Raw genomic sequence first — 20,084 nt, 5'->3', positions numbered from 1 at the left:
GTATGTATGTATTGTGCTTTACTCTGTTAACACTTTATTGCATGATGGGGATTTACGGAAGTGATGTTGTTTATTTCTATGTGAAACGCTAATAGTTCTAAAAATACATGTTATTAGTCACGCTTTTAAACAGAATGGCATTGTTCCAAGTGCGTCGCAATTGTTTCATTCCTTACAGCCCTAGGCATCTCTAATTCGTACAAATTATTTGTCACCCAGAATCTGCACTTAAGAAAAACTTTAACATTTTGCTTTACCTGGTTTGCTGTGCAGTGTACCATGGTTTTCTATATGGGGTTTGTTAAATGAATGAATGTCCCTACCCAGTATCTGGGAATTCCTCATGCAAGCTAGAGTGCTGTGTGAATATAAATACTGCTTTCACATGAGTATGATGAAATTGAAGATACTTTACTCTTATTCTTACTCTGTAAAATAGGCACTAACGTGTTCCCTGCATTGCAGCCAGTACACCTGCACAGCTTTGTTTTTGTAATGTTTATTTACGGTGAATCTGACTGACATTTAATGGATAATAACAAACTCAATATGGGGTAAGACCTGCCCTGAGGAAAGCCCAATATCCTTAGGGACCGTTCACATCAAGGGCTGAAACATGTTGACTAAATGAAATAGGGTGTAGGGAAGATAAGGGTACCCTAAAGCACCCAATACTTTTTTAACCATACCTCGGACACCAATAATAAAGGAAAACTGGTTTCCTAAGGTATTTTTATACATCAGACCCCGTAAGGTAATAACCTACAGTGCTTCCTGGAATATGATCAAGCCCATGGTTTATAGAGACCAGGATGAGATCTGATGATGAAGCATGCCACTAATAGTGTGGGTGAGGGTCTTTAAAAAGAAAGTAACAAGGATTCCTGTTAGAGGTGTTTTCTCTACTCATGCTCAGTCTGCAAAGAAGTAAGGCTATAGGATGTCTGTGTGAGTAGTATTGAATTAGGAAGACTGCATCCTATACTCCCATATAAAGTTCTCTCCACCACTGACAGTTGAGCTGAGTTGGTTTCAGTTACGATAAGTAGTTGGTGGTACACCTATTTGAATGAAATGTCGACTGTATAGTCCGAATCTATTGTAGTTTTCCTCTTTGCAGTGTTTTTAATATGGATTTTTATACTTGTGTCATGATTAATATTTTTTTCTCTTTTTGTTGTAGGGATTACATGGGCATATACTACTGTTTAGGAGTGGCACTACAGGATAATTTAAGAGTACGGTGACATAGGTATACCACAGACCATTGATTTATGCTGTGGATATGCTCCTTCACTCTTATGGCCTGATATATTTATTATCGTTGGACCAAATTAAATGTTTTTGTCCTTGGAAATTTACACCCATTTTATTCGAAAATTTCCACTTTGGCTTAACTGGATTTTTACTGTTAACATTTGTGCAAGAGTTATTTTTAGCTGGATATTGGTATCAATCCAGTAGCACATTGCCAACTCTGAAGTATCAAACATGTGTTCGACTCAGGTTTCGAATCTCTCTCTGAACGAGATGTTTGCATTTAATTGTTATAATTTGTCATATTGTGTCCTGTTAATATTTGATGTAAGGTTTATAAACTGAAAGAAGTTACAGTGTTGTTTTAACTTCAGGTTTGCGCAAGTCTTCTGCCAAAATGCTTTACCAGTCTCAATTACTTTGCTGTATGTAGTAAACAATCTTTGCATTACATTTCCTTTACAGTAGTGGTTCCGAACCTTTTGACTTCTGTGGACCCCCACTTTATCATTAATCGAACCCAGGGACCCCCACTGAATCATCATTGGAATCCGGGGACCCCCACTGAGTCATTACTGGAAGTATGGGACCTAATTTGTCATTATTTGTTAATAGTTTTTAATTTTCTAAGCAGTCGCGGACCCCCAGGGGTCCCCGGACCACATGTTGGGAACCACTGCTTTACAGTACTGATGCTTATTTACCTGAGAAGCATTTAAATTGTAACATTAGTCGACACATGAAAGCAGTTATGCACCAGACCTGTAGAGCGCAAACCGGTCAAAACTACTCTCGTGTTTTACTTCATAATATCGTCTTCAGAGACCTGTCTCCCAGCGCAGGCATATTTTCTAAGATAGGTGAGCATTAATTGTGTTTATTAATTTTTTTAAAGAACACTGTGATCTTCACGGGTTGGTATTAGTCAATGAAGGCATAATACCATATTGATTGACAGGTAGTTAAGACAATGAAAATGCTGCATTTTGGTAGTGTACAGCTGCTGATTCACAATTGCCAACCTGACCACGTCAATGCCCTCGGCCAATTTGGACTCTGCGTAACACAAATAAAGTAGGCAAAGCTTAGACCACAATGAGTGTTACCCTTATTCATGAAGCCTTTCTGATATCCTTGTATTGGTAGAAATGTCACCCTTAGGGACTTAGTTCACAGGAGTCATTATGTAAATATCTTTGACCACCAAATTGCTTTGTAGATTTACGTTTGAAAAAATATGTGCATGCCTTCTTGTGGAACTCCCTCGTTCTACTTTGAGCCAGGAAAATGGCTTTGTTGGATTCTGAAAATCGTTGTGCATCATCGCTTCCCCCTGGCATTTGGATAGCCTTAGCATCTTCTTGTAATTTCTTCTTAGTTGTTCCTTGATGAGCTAGCATGTCAGTCACGCAAGACTGGCACGCCTTCCTTACACTTAGCTTTGAGGACTTTTTAGTGCATTGTACTTTTTTGTCATATTAGAAGACAGGTGCTCTTGGGACTTCCCAAGCACATGGGATGGACAACTGGTCGCCATCAGCAGGTTCTTGTAAAGCACTGTCCGGAAACCCACAAAGCTTTGTCTATCCACACCTCCCTAGTGCTCTGAGGTCACAGCTGACTAGTTAACAATGGTGTACTTAAAACCCAAATAGATAAATAAATATTTTAAATATTTCCAATATCTTATTATAATTCTCCAGTCCATGAATGCTTTTTCATGTAGTTCTGTTATATGAAACTTGTGAGTCTGTCTGTGTGTGTGTGTATTCACGTTTTCTTGATTCCATTGTGACTTGTATTTCCTTTTGTCTTAAATGTGTAGCTGTGAACCTGCCTGTTGAACTTGGACCTAATTACAACAATGCAAGTTTGCTGTCAATATATTACAAATTTTATTTACATGGAAATTGAAGCTCATTGTAGGCCTGCTCCAGGATTGCTGGCTATGTGCTAGGGTGATTGAGAGTACTTGAAGAATTCTAAAAATGTTATAAAATAAAAGCGGTATCTTGCAATGATTGAACAATAAATATGTCTTTATGGGTCTTAGAAATACATCTCATAAAAGTAAAAACGTCTAATTTATCCTTACCAAAAATGTATCTTGTTTTACTGCTATATTTTCCAGGAACAATCTAGATCACTTCGAGCATGGCACTTCGATGTCTAAGCCAGCTGCATGCTGTAGTGTGTAAATCTGTTCCCCTACTAGCAAGGCCGGCTTTGAGAGCACATGCAAGAACTACAGCTGCCTCCCTGAATAGCTGCCGGCAATGTGTCGGCACACAGGCAATTCAAGCAAGGAACCTGGCAACCAAAAAGAGCAAAGGTAACCAAAGTTTTAAAATGTAATAGGTTTGATCTGGTAACTTTTTTTCACTTCATAATCTAATAAGGGTTTTCACAATTTTATTTCACAATCTTTTCTTTGTTGTTTTTCCTTTTCCCTCTTCCTTATTGTGGTGTCAATCTCAGAGTGACCACCTGAAACTTTTTGTGAAGGGACCCTATCTACTCCTCTCCATAATTCTAAAAGTTCCTCTGCCAGTAGTTGTCTGAATCTTCTTTCACATGTAACTCGAAACAATGGGAATCCTGGAGCCTTGCATACATTTAGTGTTAACGTCCAACCCCTTCAGCTTACCAATCAGGCAGCAGTATACCTAAGTTATGAGACGCAGCCTTTCGGGTCCTCTTTGTTGAAGAGGGTTCCAAGTTAACTTAAAGTGAATGAAGTTCTGCTGCAGGGATATCTCTTAGACCAGCAGCACACCTGACATGCCTATAATCATTAGCTCCAAATGCTGCAGCTCTCTGTCCCTCGCTCTTCTATTCATAACTCTCAATCTCTCTATATGTGTTTGATTTTCCTCTGGCATGCGGGCCATGCTTCAGACGCTCCTTAATGGTGTGGAAGTCTTAAAGATAAACCACACTAGCGATTTGTCAAAGGACCAGCGTCAAAACCTTATATGGAAAGGTTGATTCTTACGTGCACCAGTTTTTTGGCTTTTTAAAAACTTTTTCTGAGAATAGCTAAAATGGGCTTCTCATCCAACTGTTGATGTCAGAATTAAATTTATACGGAAACAGAACATTTGACATCTTCTATACATGTGTTCTTTATGTGACCATTTTAAAAAATTGGAATTTCATATATTGAATTCTGCCCTGAGATCCTTCATATAAACAGAAATCTTTTTATTATTTGTGAAATGATAGAATGTATCCCTGTTGGAACCCTTGGATTACAAGAAGTCAACCATTCCTTGCAATGTACTGTAAAATGAGTAGTCTTTTGTTGGAACGAAAGTTTAATATTGTGGATGGACATGTCTTTAGAACTAAAGCCCAGATTTACAAAGAAATATTGCAACGCAGCACAGTTAGTAATTTTGCTGCACTGTGTTGCATGAACTTGGGAGAGCATATCTCTTCCATATCTACAAGACTTGCACTGTTCTCCTCTCTCCTTGCACTGGCACACTATGTGGAGCCATGCACTAACGCAGACACCACTGTGGTCAGCACAGTGTTTGTGTATGAAAGGGTACTTTCCTGCACAAAACTGATGAAATGAGATTTCCTCTATGCATGTGCACTGCAGAATGCAGCACTCATGCAAAGAGTAAAAAAACAGAGAAATTAAGATGTTTCTCCTCATTATGACAGCCTCAGATTGGCACTGAATTGTGGCGTAAATCTATTTTTATAAGTCTGTAGATTTAGATTTGCATTTAAAACCATGGTTGTATGCACAGGAATGCCCATGCCCCACCCATAGAATGCCTCCCTAAAGCAAAGTTTTGTAAGGCAGAGCATTGTACTGCGGCGTTGCAATACATTTTGTGACAAACCAGCGCAAATCATGATTTGCTTTGTTTTGTAAATTACAACAGAAGAATTTGCATAGGTCTACTTTGAAAGAGTAACACAAACTCTTTGTAAATCTAGGTCTGAGATCCAGATGGTGTGTTCAGAATTAAGGATGACATTCTGTGTCACACAAAAAAGCAGAATATTAACGTGGGTTGAGCACATGCACTGTTTGGCAGAAGACTAATGAATAAATGTTGTCTGCTATATGTAGCAAGCTTTGAGAAAGCCAATATCTGTCACCAAGGATATAATAGGAGAGCTATTGTCTTTGTTGATTTCTTTTAGTCATGTACAGCAGCATGGCTGCTGTGCATCATAGCTAAAAGTTAGAAATCAAAGCGTTATGACATGGCCAGCACTGACCACGAAGGGCAGTAATCAATTTTATATGATGGAATTATTCTCTGCCTTTACAAAAAAATGTTTAATTATTAGACTTTAGAGGTGAAGTTTGCCGTGTTGGCCCGGCATGAAGAAGGGAGCTCAGCAACGCTGTCATCTTTGTAGTTTTGTAAACCTGTTGGTGTGACTTTGTTGGGTGCTTTTCTTCTGGTAGAACAGGAGTGTTAGAAATGGGGTCTTTGGTTGACAGTCAGGTTACCCCCTGTTCAAGCAAGGGCCCTCACTCTAGTCAGGGTAAAAGAGAATCACCCTCAGCTAACCCCTGCTTACCCCCTTGTTAACTTGGCAGAGCAGTAGGCTTAACTTCAGAGTGCTAGGTGTAAAGTATTTGTACCAACACACACAGTAACTTAATGAAAACACTACAAAATGACACAACACCAGTTTAGAAAAATAGGAAATACTTATCTAAACAAAACAAGACCGAAACGACAAAAATCCACAATACACAAGTCAAGTTATCAATTAAAAATCAAAAAGAGTCTTTAAGTAGTTTCAAACACACACTAACGCTGTCAGCATGAAAAAGTACCTTGGGTGCGTCAAAAATAACCCCGCATGGGTGAGTGCGCGTCAGAAAGGGCTTGCGATGCGTTGATTCCACTCACGAGCGGGACCTTGCGTCGTTTCTCCATTCGCCGGGTTGGGGCGCGTCGTTTCTTCTCTCCGCAGGAGAGCGATGCGTCGATACGGTCAGCACTCTCGGGTCCGGGCAGGCCTTGCGTTGTTTTTCCAAGCCCAGCAGTACTTGAGTCAGAAATCCAGCCGCACGATGATCCGAAAAACCCCGCAGTGCGGGTTGTGATCCCCCAGCCTCCGTCAGCGATACTGCGCATCGTTTCTCCTGCTCCGTGCGTCGATTCTTCGGTCGCATTTCCTGCAAGTGTTTATTCTCAGCTGTGGAGCTGGCGACGCATTGTTTCTTTAGCCGCAGATGGGAGTCACGTCGATCTTTTTCCCTCTCAGCGCTCTGTGCATGGATTTACTTGTCTTTAGGCTGCCAGCGTCTCCTTTCAGGGTCCCAGAAACTGGAGGGGCACCACAGGGCAGAGTAGGAGTCTCTCCAGAGACTCCAGGTGCTGGCAGAGAGAAGTCTTTGCTGTCCCTGAGACTTCAGCCAACAGGAGGCAAGCTCTAAATCAAGCCCTTGGATATCTCCTCTCAAGATGGAAGGCACACAAAGTCCAGTCTTTGCCCTCTTACTCTGGGAGAAGCAGCAACTGCAGGATAGCTCCACAAAGCACAGTCACAGGCAGGGCAGCTCTTCTTCCTCAGCTCTTCTCCAGGCAGAGGTTCCTCTTGTTTCCAGAAGGGTTTCTAAAGTCTGTGGTTTTGGGTGCCCTTCTTATACCCAATTTCTCCTTTGAAGTAGGCCTACTTCAAAGTAAAGTCTCCTTTGAATGTGAAATCCTGCCTTGCCCAGGCCAGGCCCCAGACACTCACTAGGGGGTTCAGACTGCATTGTGTGAGGGCTGGCACAGCCCTTTCAGGTGTGAGTGACCACTCCTTCCCTTTCTCCTAGCACAGATCGCTCATCAGGAAATGCAGACTACACCCCCAGCTCCCTTTGTGTCACTGTCTAGTGTGAGGTGCAACTAGCCCAACTGTCAAACTGACCCAGACAGGGAATCCACAAATAGGCAGAGTCACGGAAATGGTATAAGCAAGAAAATCCTCACTTTCTAAAAGTGGCATTTTCAAACACACAATCTCAAAATCAACTTTACTAAAAGATGTGTTTTTAAATTGTGAGCTCAGAGACCCCAAACTACTAAAGGTAGCCCCCATGTTAACCTATGACAGGGACAGGCCTTGCAACAGTGAAAAACGAATTTAGCAATATTTTACTGTCACGACATATAAAACACATTACTATATGTCCTACCTTAACCATACACTGCACCCTGCCCTTGGGGCTACCTGGGGCCTACCTTAGGGGTGTCTAACATGTACGAAAAGGGAAGGTTTAGGTCTGGCAAGTGGGTACACCTGCCAAGTCGAATTTACAGTTAAAACTGCACACACAGACACTGCAATGGAAGGTCTGAGACATGATTACAGAGCTACTTATGGGAGTGGCACAACCAGTGCTGCAGGCCCACTAGTAGCATTTGATTTACAGGCCCCGGGCACCTCCAGTGCACTGTACTAGGGACTTACTAATAAATCAAATATGACAATCATGGATAATGGACATTTTGTAAAGGAGCACTTGCACTTTAGCACTGGTTAGCAATGGTAAGGTGCCCAGAGTAACGAAAACAGTAAAATCAGAGTCCAGCACACATCAACAACCTGGGGAACAGAGGCAAAAAGTTAAGGGAGACCACGCCAAGGATGAAAAGTCTAACAAGGAGGGGACAAGCAACGAAGGGGGAGGGGGTGGTGCGTGGACGGGGCTAAGCAACAACAAGGATGGGCTGACTAGACAAGCAACAATGCAGGAGGCGGGTGGGGCAGGTAAAGCAACAATGCAGTAGGGGGACGGGAGGAATGTGACGCAAGTAAAAGAAAATAAAGTGCCTCTGAAAGCAGCAGACAGTGGATGGAAACTGGTCAAGGGAAGCAGTACTTGGGCTAGGCTCCCGGGTAGGGATGAACACTCAGAGTGAAAGTGAAGCTGACATTCACTGCCAAAGAGGAGCATGGAAATGGGAGTGATGATGAAGCTAGCCATTGACAAGCAGTATGTGGGCTCTATGCCCCCGGTAATAAAAAACAAAATGCCTTGCAACCCACAGCACATGCACTATCTGAGGTGAGATGGGGGGGAGGGACTGTCAAGGAGGTGAAGGTGCACTCCTGAGGGTCGGAATGGCATAAAACAACCGATAATGTTCCCAAAACATTTAGGGGAGTAGGGTGAATGCAGGGGCATGTTCAGGAAAGCAGCAGGGATGTGTCCTGCCTGTGACAGTAACAGAATTTACCACACAGGACCTTAACCACGCAGTCTTTGAAACGCGGGTAAGTACCAGGCAGGTAAATATTTGTATCTTTACCAGACAAGTATTTTTTTTTTAAATAACACTTTTTATGCTATTTAAAAAAAAAGTGATTTTAGGGATGGGTGGAGGCGAAGGGAGGTGAGGGTCACTATGGTTCAGTGGTGGGTAGAGGTAAAGGAAGGTAAGGGTGACTTGAGGGTTCAGGGGTGCATGGTATGGTAGAGTTAAAGGTGGACAAGGGTGATTTGTGGGCTCGGGTGGGTAGAGGTAAAGGTAGGTGAGGGCTACTTTAGGGCCCAGGTGTGGGTGGAGGTAAAGGGAGGTGAGTGTGTCTTGAGGGCTCTTGGATGGATAAAGGTAAAGGGAGGTGAGGGTGATTTGAGGACTCGTGGGTGGATGGGTAGGTAGGGGAAAAAGGAGGTGAGGGTGATTTGAGGGTTGAGGGCTGAGTAGAGGAAAAGGGAGGTTAGTGAGACATAACAGTAAGTGTAAATTCATAAAAACACATACTGTGTGGCGATGATCTTAAACAAAGAGAGTATGTTAACAGCGCTATAATCAGTTAAAGCAACAGACAGCCAAAATGTATGTTTCAGAAATTGGTCACCTGCCACAAAGTTTTTTTTTTTTTTTTTTTTGCTAGTTGTTTGCGTTCAGCTCTTGGAAATACTGGGAAGCTCGAGCTTCAACTCAGATGGTTTCAGGTTGTTTTCCAAGCAAAACAACAAAAAGTACCACTATCAGCATGCAAGCAGTGAGGAAGAATGAGTACTTAGTCCAAGCTCCAGGGAACATTAAAAAAAAAATGGAGAGGAAGTGAACATAAGTGAAGTCGACGCCCGCTGACACGTGCTCACTAATGTAAACTATGAAAATAGGAGCGACAAAGGAGTCAATCAATCAATGTAAATTAATGTGGTGGGCGGGGGCTAACAGACAGTTTTTAGAAGGTTTTATTTTTTTTAACTGACAATGAATCGTCAAAAGCGGAAGTACATGTGGCTGTCTAAGGCATGACCAAAACAATATATTGGAAGCCATCTCCCAGTACATTGTCTTAAGAAGTTAGGGCCAGATGTACAAAAATTCTGGATTGCGACTCGCAAATTGCGAGTCAGACCGACTCGCAAGTCACAATCCAGAATGTAGGATGGTGTCCCTGACACCATCTGCGACTTGCAAGGGGGTCGCAAAGGCCCACCTCATTAATATTAATGAGGTGGGTTGCAATTTGCGACTCCCTTGCGAGTGGCGGCACTCACAGGGATGATGGCCTGCTGGAGACAGCAGACCACCATGTCCGTGACTGCTTTTAAATAAAGCAATTTTTTTCTTTGTAATGCAGCCCGTTTTCCTTAAAGGAAAACGAGATGCATTACAAAATGAAAAAATGAAACGCTTTCGTTTCATTTTTTCAGAGCAGGCAGTGGTCCATAGGGCCACTGCCTGCTCTGAAAAAATGTTATCCATGCCATTCACAAAGTGGAAGGGGCCCCACGGGGACCCCTTCCCTTTTGCGAATGGGTTACCACCAGTGTGACACTGGTGCTAACTGCGATTGCTTTGCGACTGCGTTCGCGGTCACAAAGCAAAGCAGCATTGCGCTGCAACTCGCAATTAGGAAGGGGAACACCACTTCCTAATTGCGACTCGCAGTCCCGTTTTGCGAGTCGGTAACCAGGTTACCGACTTGCAAAACGGGGATTGGGCATCGCAATGTGCTTTTTGCACATCGCAAACAGTGAAATTCGCTGTTTGCGACGTGTGAAAACGTTGCTACATCTGGCCCTTGGTAGCCTGTGCGCTACACAAAATGTTTAAGTGTCATCCATGAAGACGTGGCAGCATAAGCGAAAGGCATTTCTGTGTAGTTTCCGAATGGGAATCTGCAGAATTTTGTGCACAAATATCAATGTATGTCTACTGTATTTTTACTACTTGTGTTGAAAATCCACACTTAGTTGGTGTGCAGGGAATGTTTGTGGCATTGATTATCCAGTGTTCAACATCTCCCGAGTCTCAAAACTTCGAGTATTTGCAATCATTTATTATGTTTACAAACTTTCGTGGCCTTCCAAACATATATCTGCAGAAGACACACTTAAGTAGGGCAGTGAAAAAGTGTACATAAGTTTCCTAATGTTTCTTTGAAAGCGCAGGAAGTACATATCTGGCAAGGAAGGTTTGCCAATAAAAGTGAAGACGACACCTGTATCTTCTGATCTCCGATTTTCAGCTCTAGTCAGGGGCATAGCTTCATTGGTGCAGCAAGTGCAGCAGCACCGGCGCTGAAAGGCCTGAGGATCCCACTGAACCCTGATTATTGCTATAGTTCACAGTTCAGTCAGTGGCCACATTGACCGTACCACTCCAGGGACGAGTTGAGGAGGGCAGGATGTTGTGTGAAAGTGCCCAACAAAGTCCATATGATTCACGAGGGCAAGGGTCAAGTGAATCCTTTGCACAGAAATATATTTCCAGTGTACTTTCCAAGTGCAGAAACACTAATTTTTGTGCCACTTCGTTAGTATCGCAATCCTACAACTGCCTAATACTCACAGTGCAGATAACCCCTTGTAGCAGTAAGTGTCCTAGTTATGGGAATCACAGTTTTGTCTTGAGGGTGCCAGAGGTCTCTGGGTCAGGTTTGGGATAAGTTGTAAATCTCATTAATAATGTACCTACATAGGCGGCCCCACAACATCGAGGGAATTGGCTAGACCTAGCTACAGAATACTGTTATTGACTCATCTATTACTTTCATTTTTAAGAAGGCAGCAGTTGAATCATTGTGGGGTGCGGCGGGGTGGGGATCGGGCGGGTATTGTGGGGCGAGTTATGGGCAATGGTCCTTGATGTTGATATTTCTGTTTTGCCCCTATCATGGCGTCACGATTGGTGCCCTCTATTACATTTTCACTTGTTTGTGATATATATATATATATATATATATATATATCTCCATCCAAATATACATCTTTTATTTCCTATGGGATTTATATTTCTGCGGATGGGATCTCCGTCACTGTTGTGACGGAGTAACCCATGTGCCGAAATCTAAATTAGGCGCTATGTACATACTCAAATTTAAGATTACTTTGTGCTTCGTGACCTGCAGTATCGTAATTTTGTATGAATTTTTCAGTTTGAAGTGCATCTAATTTCAAGATAGAGCTTAGTTTTTATATGCTGCCAAACATGTTTGCTTCAAATTATTTTCAGCAAAAAGTAAAGGACACTCACAGGCTCGAGTAAATATTAACGCTGCACTGGTGGAAGATATTATCAACATTGAGGCGGTTAATGAGGAAATGCACGCGGTCATGGAATCCCTTAAGGAAGATTTTAGCAAAAACCTCAACATTCGAACCTCCCCAGGTGAGCTTTGGACATCATCAGCGAGCTGCAGTGCTCGACATGAATTTCGTTTTTACTTTATTTGGAATCCTTTAATTGGATGGGGTTTTGTTCCTAAGGCTGGATAGTGCATGTAGTTATCACAGTTTAAATGAGTGTTATGCAGTAAGTCTCAGTACAGTTCCACAATTGGATATGAGTGCTAATTTGTAAAGTTCTTGGAGATAATGTTCCCCCCTTCATCGGGTGCTGAGGGGAAATGCATTTTTAGGCTACCTAAATAAAGGTTCACGGAGAATGACTTTGTGGATTCTATGCTTCCCAGTGGATTTACAGTCTCTTATCACGATACCAGGACTTTGTTTAGCTTCAGGTTGCCTAGGCATGTAGTACTAAAGAGATCCATCGAGAAGGAACTCAGCTGGATATCAGAAACAAATATTTCTTAAATATTTATGCACTTCTGTATGTATGCTGTTTTTCTACCACAAACCCAGCTGAAATATCTGTGGTATAAAACTCTATCTGAACATAATTTAATGACATTTGCTGCGTGCATTTTCTAGTATATTTCTAAAACCACTTTAGACCACCACTGCTGGTGTTGGAAAAACAAATAAAATGTTGTTGGTGGGTCCTGTCTATAGATGATGCAGAATTGCAGACACATGCTTACAACAGAATATAGAGCAGAGGTGGCACACAGCAGAGAAATTAAATGGGTGTGGACTAAAGTAATACTTACATGACTGTTATCAACAAGTATTAGGCCAACAATCAAGGTTCCCACCAGTGTGTACCCATGCAAGTATGTACAAACAGAAGATAAGTAGCGGTTGTGTATCTGGTATGGTCATAATCACTAACCAAAGTTTGCCCACAGATTGCCTGTGTTGGGACATCTGCAACTGCGGCTCCTCCACTGTGGCGGAGGAGCGTCGACACCCACCCACCAGCAGCAGCTGCAAACCGAAAAATAAAAACAACAATAAACTATGTTTATTATCGTTTTTATTTTTCAGGGGTCAGGCAGTAGGTGATGACAGGGATGGAGCGGGAGTGCACAGCAATCTCCTCAGTGCATGTTTGCCCCATCTTGGGCCGGCCAAAAACACATGCACACTGGGCTCTCTCCATCCTGGCACTGTGTTACCGGGTTGGAGACAGCAGGCAGGGCTCATACTCTGCTTTGGAGAGCCAAACTAGGGGGATCTGGCCAATCCAAATGCTGCTTTCATGCTGCCAGCAGCATGGAAGCAGCGTTAGGATTGGCAGCATGGCAGAATGGGAGCCAGTTTCCTGCTGAAACGAGGAGTGGCAGCTGCAGAGCATCGGGTACTTTTTTTTTTTTTTTAATTGTTTATCTGCCACACGCCACCCCGCTGCTTTTTACCATTTCAAGCCTATTTCTGTCTTCATTGCAGGTGCGCTTGATCACATCATTGTTGTAACAAAAGATGGGAAATTTCCATTAAATCACATTGGGCAGATCTCTTTAAAATCACCTCAGCTAATCATTGTAAATATGACGAATTTTCCAGAGGTGAGTGGAAATCATTGCTTTCAGTTACTGTTTATTTGAGTACTACAGTTTTTGAAGCACTAGAGTACCCTGCATTGTTTCATCAGTGCCAATGCTGAATAGACCTTTAACTCAATAAAGAACCAAGTGTAACAGTTAAAAGTAGCAGGATTGTTTACGAGGAACCCACTTGTAGATATTTGCAAACCTACCCACTTACGTTTTCGTAGTACCTTCAGTAGAAGGGATGTGGAACTGAAGTCTAAGAAATGAAATCGGTCACTGATGCAAATATATACTACACCCCAAAGCAGTTAACTGTTAACTTAGTACCTCAGATCTGCACCCCCCGCCTACTGTTCAAGAACCCGGTCCTTCAAGCCGCTCCGACAGTACATCTCAGTCCTAATCTGCATTCTCTCCACCTGCTAATCTGGTTATGCCATAAAATGCCGCAGTGAAAATGCACATTAATCCTAATTTAACATTTTTTCCCCAGCACTGGGCAAAATGATCATTCTTCCTATGCCAGGAGTAGCGACACTTATTTTAAGTACTTTGTTAAATCTAAAATAGTCACTGTTTGTGTAGTACCACAGCAATATTTCTGTCCCAGAAAATAAATTATTCAAGTAAATCATGTTACATGTGATGGTATTAGAGGGTCTGTCCAGTATATGAATGTGTAGTTCAAAAATATCAGGTATTGTTTGTGAGGTAAAATTAATAATAAAGGAATCTGCTTGTACCTGTGACGTCCCCCCTTCCGAGGTTTGTTAACATGTAACAACCAAAAACACCCCTCTGAATCATTATCAAATACTTCTATTCATCAGCTTTAACTGCTAAGAACCGCATGCACGTTCTGTCTGGGACAATAAATGCCTTTTCATGTGAGACTCCTAGTCCACAGCTGAACCATCTCGAACCCCTAAACAGTGAACAGAAATAAACTGTCTCCTCCTGACGTAAGCCACCAGATGCTCCTGTTCATTTTTTCATTGGTCCATAGCCTTTCAGGGCACAGGAGGTCAACCTTTGTTTTGAACTAGGAGTAATTCCTCCTGGGTGTAGTCAGACCAACAGGTTTTTCTTGATACTATAGATGGTACAGATATCTCTACACCGTTTTCAACTACTGTTTTTTTCTTTCACGTGTTTAGAGTGACTAGTCCTGTACTCATTTCATCAGCACATCTACTACGGCTTTACGGCTTTCTGCGTATTTCCTTACTGGCCAACTGTGCATTTGAAAGAGAAAGTGAATTGATTCTAATGGTTCTTTGCAGAAGGGACTAGGTTTATCTTCTATCTCAGTTGGGATCAATGCCACGATCCCCTACACTCTCATGTCTCCAGTTTTCTCGAGCTCTGGCCCCTCCTGTTCCTGCACAGGACTATTCCATCAGAGGCTCATTCATGATGTTCTGGGTCAGTATCAGCTCAGCCACGCCTCCGCCCTTCATTGGACCGACCACAGCTGCGTCCACTTCACATTCCGACACGAGACCCGCCACCTCCGCACTCAACCCATCCCTCGCCGACAGTGGAACAAGATCCCTGAAGAGCAACTCTTCGCCGCACTCGCCGCCAACCAACCCACCCTCACCACCGACCCCAACGTCGCAGCCCTCAACCTCACAAACTGGATCTCCAACTGCGCAGACAACCTTGCTCCCCTCAAACGCTCGCAGCGACAGAACAACACCAAGAAACCCCTCTGGTTCTCTGACACCCTCAAAGAATCAAAGAAAACTTGTCGCGCACTTGAGAAAGCCTGGCGCAAGGACCGCACCGCTGACAACATGACCGCCCTCAAGAACGCTACCCGCAAACACCACCACCTGATCCGCACTGCCAAAAGGATTTTTTTCACCGACAGACTGGACAAAAACAGCCACAACAGCAGAGAACTCTTCAGCATCGTCAAGGAGTTCGCCAACGCCAACGCCGTCACGCCCTCACAGGATCTATGCGAATCCCTCGCCACTTTCTTCCATCGCAAGATCAGCTACCTCCACGACAGCTTCGGACACCAGACCCAACCTAACACCACCGAACCCACATCCCCGACCATCACCCTCAACAACTGGACCCACATCAGCACGGAAGAAACCAAATCCATCATGAACTCTATCCACTCTGGCGCCCCTTCGGACCCTTGCCCGCACTTCATCTTTAACAAAGCCGACAACATCATCGCCCCGCACCTCCAGACCGTCATCAACTCTTCTTTTTCTTCTGCTACCTTCCCCGAATGCTGGAAACACGCCGAAGTCAACGCCCTACTAAAGAAACCTACGGCTGACCCGAGCGACCTGAAAAACCTCTGCCCCATCTCCCTTCTGCCTTTCCCAGCCAAAGTAATAGAGAAGACCGTCAACAAACAGCTGACCACCTTCCTGGAAGACAACAACCTGCTCGACCCCTCACAGACCGGATTCCGAACCAACCACAGCACTGAAACCGCCCTCATCTCAGTCACAGACGACATCAGAACCCTGATGGACAACGGTGAAACAGTCGCCCTCATTCTTCTCGACCTCTCGGCTGCCTTTGACACCGTCTGTCACCGCACCCTAATCACCCGCCTCCGCTCCACCGGGATCCAAGACCAGGCCCTGGACTGGATCGCCTCCTTCCTCGTAAACCGCTCCCAAAGAGTCTACCTCCCTCCGTTTCGCTCAGAACCCACTGAGATCATCTGCGGCGTACCTCAAGGCTCATCACTCAGCCCGACACTCTTCAATGTCTACATGAGCCCCCTCGCTAACATCGTACGCAAGCACGACATCATCATCACCTCCTACGCCGACGACACCCAACTTATACTCTCCCTCACCAAGGACCCCACCAGCGCCAAGACCAACCTACAAGAGGGTATGAAGGACGTCGCAGATTGGATGAGGCTCAGCCGCCTAAAGCTGAACTCTGAAAAAACTGAAGTCCTCATCCTCGGCAACACCCCGTCCGCCTGGGACGACTCCTGGTGGCCCATGGCCCTCGGCACCGCACCGACCCCCGCAGACCACGCCCGCAACCTCAGCTTCATCTTGGACCCCCTTCTCACCATGACCAAGCAAGTCAACGCCGTGTCCTCCGCCTGCTTCCTCACCCTCCGCATGCTCCGCAAGATCTTCCGCTGGATCCCCGCCGACACCAGAAAAACCGTGACCCACGCCCTCGTCACGAGCCGCCTGGACTACGGCAACACCCTCTACGCTGGGACCACCGCCAAACTCCAAAATCGCCTGCAACGCATTCAAAACGCCTCAGCCCGCCTCATCCTCGACGTACCCCGCAACAGCCACATCTCCGCACACCTGAGACACCTGCATTGGCTCCCAGTCAGCAAAAGGATCACCTTCCGACTTCTCACCCACGCACACAAAGCCCTCCACGACAAGGGACCGGAATACCTCAACAGACGCCTCAACTTCTACGTCCCCACCCGCCCCCTCCGCTCCTCTGGCCTCGCACTCGCCGCCGTCCCTCGCATCCGACGCTCCACGGCGGGTGGGAGATCTTTCTCCTTCCTGGCGGCCAAGACCTGGAACTCCCTTCCCACCAGCCTCAGGACCACCCAGGACCACTCCGCTTTCCGGAGACTCCTAAAGACCTGGCTGTTCGAGCAGCGATAACCACCCCCTTTGTCCCTAGCGCCTTGAGACCCGCACGGGTGAGTAGCGCGCTTTATAAATGCTAATGATTTGATTTGATTTGATTTAGATGTCGTCCCAAGACCTGGATATGCTTTGGTGGCTGGCTGTTTATTCTCACCCTTGACTCTGCAAATCGAGAGTACCCCCCACCGATCTTGAAGCAATAGCGAGACATCTTAGCTTCCAAAAAAATGATGACTCTGCTACTAACCTCATACGCCTCAGCCCTCTGACTTTGTCAGTATGGTTCCACGATAACTAGGGATGACCGAGAACTCCATATTTACCACATTCTTGCACGGCTTCAAGTTTTATAGTCAGAACTGCGTTTCTAATACCTTGGTCAGGCTTATATAACGGTACACACAGTGATGGGCTAGAGAAACTTTCACTCTAAAGTTCCTGAACCAACTTAAGTTGCACTATAAATAAGGAATGTATAAATGGGATAAACTGAAATTGAAAGTACATTTTGATGAACTTATTATCTGGTTGGTGAGCTGGGCTCGGTGTCTATGAAGCAGCTGCCCATTGCGTTAAGTTACATTCAGATTTGAACTTTCTATCAGAAGGCTTTCCTCTCAATGCGTGGCTGTGAGCTGTTTTGGCATATTTATCTTAGTAGGATCATCTTATAAAATGTATGCTGAGCAACAGCCAGAAGCGTTTCTAATAAACTCTAACGTTATACTTAATATTTTAGCAGATTTCTATGTAATCCTTCTCACATTATGCTGCATAATTTACACTGTGTCATTTTCAGTATATTTTCGACCTTTCTTACATTTATGTGGATTTAAAGCATCTTAAAACAAATGCTTTTCTGTGTATTACTTTTGAGTGGGAAATCAAATTCGTTCAGCACAGGGATATTTTGTTAACATATTTCGTACTAGAATGTCTTTGGGCCCTGCTGGTTCTCTTGTTTATAAAGGAGGGCATCTGTCAAGAGTAGGAAATGAGGCACGTTTCCACTTTTCTTTGTGAGGTTTATATATCTGTTTATTTTCCGAACAGGATTTCTTCGGTAACTGCAATTCAGTCTCCTGTCTGTTCTGATAACATTCTCTCGTTTTATGAATGCAGATCCAGTTTATAAGGAAAATACAATGCCTGACTACTTATATTGTTTGTTTTGTCTTTATTGGGCTTTCCAGACATAATTTAAGACAACTTAATCGTGACTTTTTGTTTAAATTTAAAACTGAGTGCATTTTCCTTATACTTCATCATGTGTTACAAAAATTGTGGATGGAGGCCATTATTAAGGCGATGATAATAAGTATGTTCTGCAGCAAACCAGTACCACAGATTGTACCGTATAAACAAGTATTGCCAAAGCCAATAGGTCTCGGCTTTTGGCTGTACCACTGGTTATGTCAATGCTCTATTCCATCAGCAAAAAGTTAAAAAGAAAAACGGTTAACAGCTACAACAGCATCAAAGCCTAGCGCCATGATATGAATGTGTACGTGTCATCTTAAATGTGCAAGTATACATAATGCGATGAGTGTCCCAGCACGATGATGTATACAGGACGTGACAGTCATGTTTCTTTATTTTAATATTTACCATTCCAAGATGGAGGACGTCTTTCAGGGGTCAATAATAGTAGCACAACAGCACGTTCGTTAAAAGGCGCCGCGCTCAACGAGTACCGGTGCTACAGCTCTGGGTGAACCAACCCAAGAGTAATTATTGCATCAAAAGTTTAGCCGTGCACTCCACCAGGGTGAAAATGATTCTAGAGTTTTATTTGAAACAAAAAAGAACAGAACAACGCGTTTCGACCGGATGGTCTTTGTCAAGTTCAACAACTAATTCACAAAGCAAGTTCCTTTTATAGTGGAATATATTAAACCCATATAGTGCATGCTGGGAACTGTAGTTAAACAAATATTACATACATTAAATACAATTTATCAGGATTACATGATTTTGCAAACAATCTATTCATAGTGAGAACACAATCATAATTAAATTTCCATATTTTTAAAAATTTATTATCTTACAAATTTACTTCATTTGTGTATGATTTCAATCTCGTATTTCTCCTGTTACCTTGATTAACTTTATACTAATGCTTTGACTCACTTATTCTGGTGATGCTATTGTAGATTTTTTTTTATATTGTTACGAGTTCTACTAATTTGATATAAATTAGAACTTGCTCTTAGAACAAAGAAGAATAAATCAAATTTAATTTGTATCCAATATATATATATACACACACACATATATGTGTGGGATGGGCAGGGAGCGACAAAGAACTGCAGGAATGAAGTGAGGCGGTAAATGTCACCAATGTGTAGGTGAGGTGTGGCGTTATCTATTATTTTTTAAATAAAAAATGGGACTTGGAGAAGAGCAGGAAGTAGCTGGTGTGCTGGGGTTGAGAGACCAAAATGGAGAGAGCTGAGGCATAGGGGTTTATAGGGGGGGGGGCGTAGCTCGCAAGGGAGAGGCTGTAAGAAAACACATGCCCTGCCAGGAGTGCTGAACACAACAGGAAAAGTAGTTCCCTGAAGCAGTGGAATGATACACGTCCCCATTCAAAAGTATTGTACAGAACCTATACTTCAGGGATTGCAAAAAAAAGAAGCAGAAAAAGGAAAGTGTTGAAATAAGAAGCAAGCAAATGAGAAAGCCAATCACTGATAAGCAAGGCACTAACCCAAAAAACGTTATGTAATTGTGAATCCACAATTAGTCTTTTGACAACATACAGTTACAGCTGTCTATAGGCCGGATGTAATGATCAGAGAATTGTTTATTACTCCCTCAACCTCCTATTAGCTTGGACGGCTGCTCCTGAGTTGTGTCCATTACCATTGCTGATATCGGCATGACGTGTTGGTCACAAGTTCAAATCCCAGTAGCAGTTTTGCAGCCTGTCTTCCTTCCAAGGATGTGAAACAAACTGGCCCAATTGACAGTGGTAATGTGTTCCAAAAAGCATAACTCCAGTAGCAAGCAATATAGGTAAACCATAATATTAGTTATTATAATTAATATTTTTTTATTTTTTATCATCTTTGTTCATGTTGTTTGCTT

At 43.4% G+C, this 20,084-nt stretch overlaps 1 protein-coding gene across 6 annotated transcripts in view; it reads left to right on the top strand.

The window, feature by feature from the left end:
• MRRF (mitochondrial ribosome recycling factor) overlaps positions 1-20,084 on the top strand; it is a 103,235-nt gene that overhangs the window by 56,347 nt on the left and 26,804 nt on the right. For 2 of the 6 annotated variants that reach the window (XM_069241527.1, XM_069241532.1), the window contains 3 exons: positions 3,389-3,589; positions 11,712-11,867; positions 13,271-13,389. In XM_069241527.1, coding sequence (XP_069097628.1) covers positions 3,412-3,589; positions 11,712-11,867; positions 13,271-13,389 — 453 coding nt within the window. In that variant the 5' untranslated portion in view covers positions 3,389-3,411. Of the gene's footprint in view, positions 1-1,183; positions 1,253-1,722; positions 1,839-3,388; positions 3,590-11,711; positions 11,868-13,270; positions 13,390-20,084 lie in introns of all 6 variants that reach the window. The other 4 variants (XM_069241528.1, XM_069241526.1, XM_069241529.1 and 1 more) reach the window with 4 other exon arrangements.

Source organism: Pleurodeles waltl, chromosome 6, assembly GCF_031143425.1.
Source record: "Pleurodeles waltl isolate 20211129_DDA chromosome 6, aPleWal1.hap1.20221129, whole genome shotgun sequence".
Lineage (NCBI taxonomy): Eukaryota > Metazoa > Chordata > Amphibia > Caudata > Salamandridae > Pleurodeles > Pleurodeles waltl.
The sequence above is the reverse complement of the archived record's forward strand: the minus strand, read 5'-3'. Positions and strand labels throughout refer to the sequence as shown.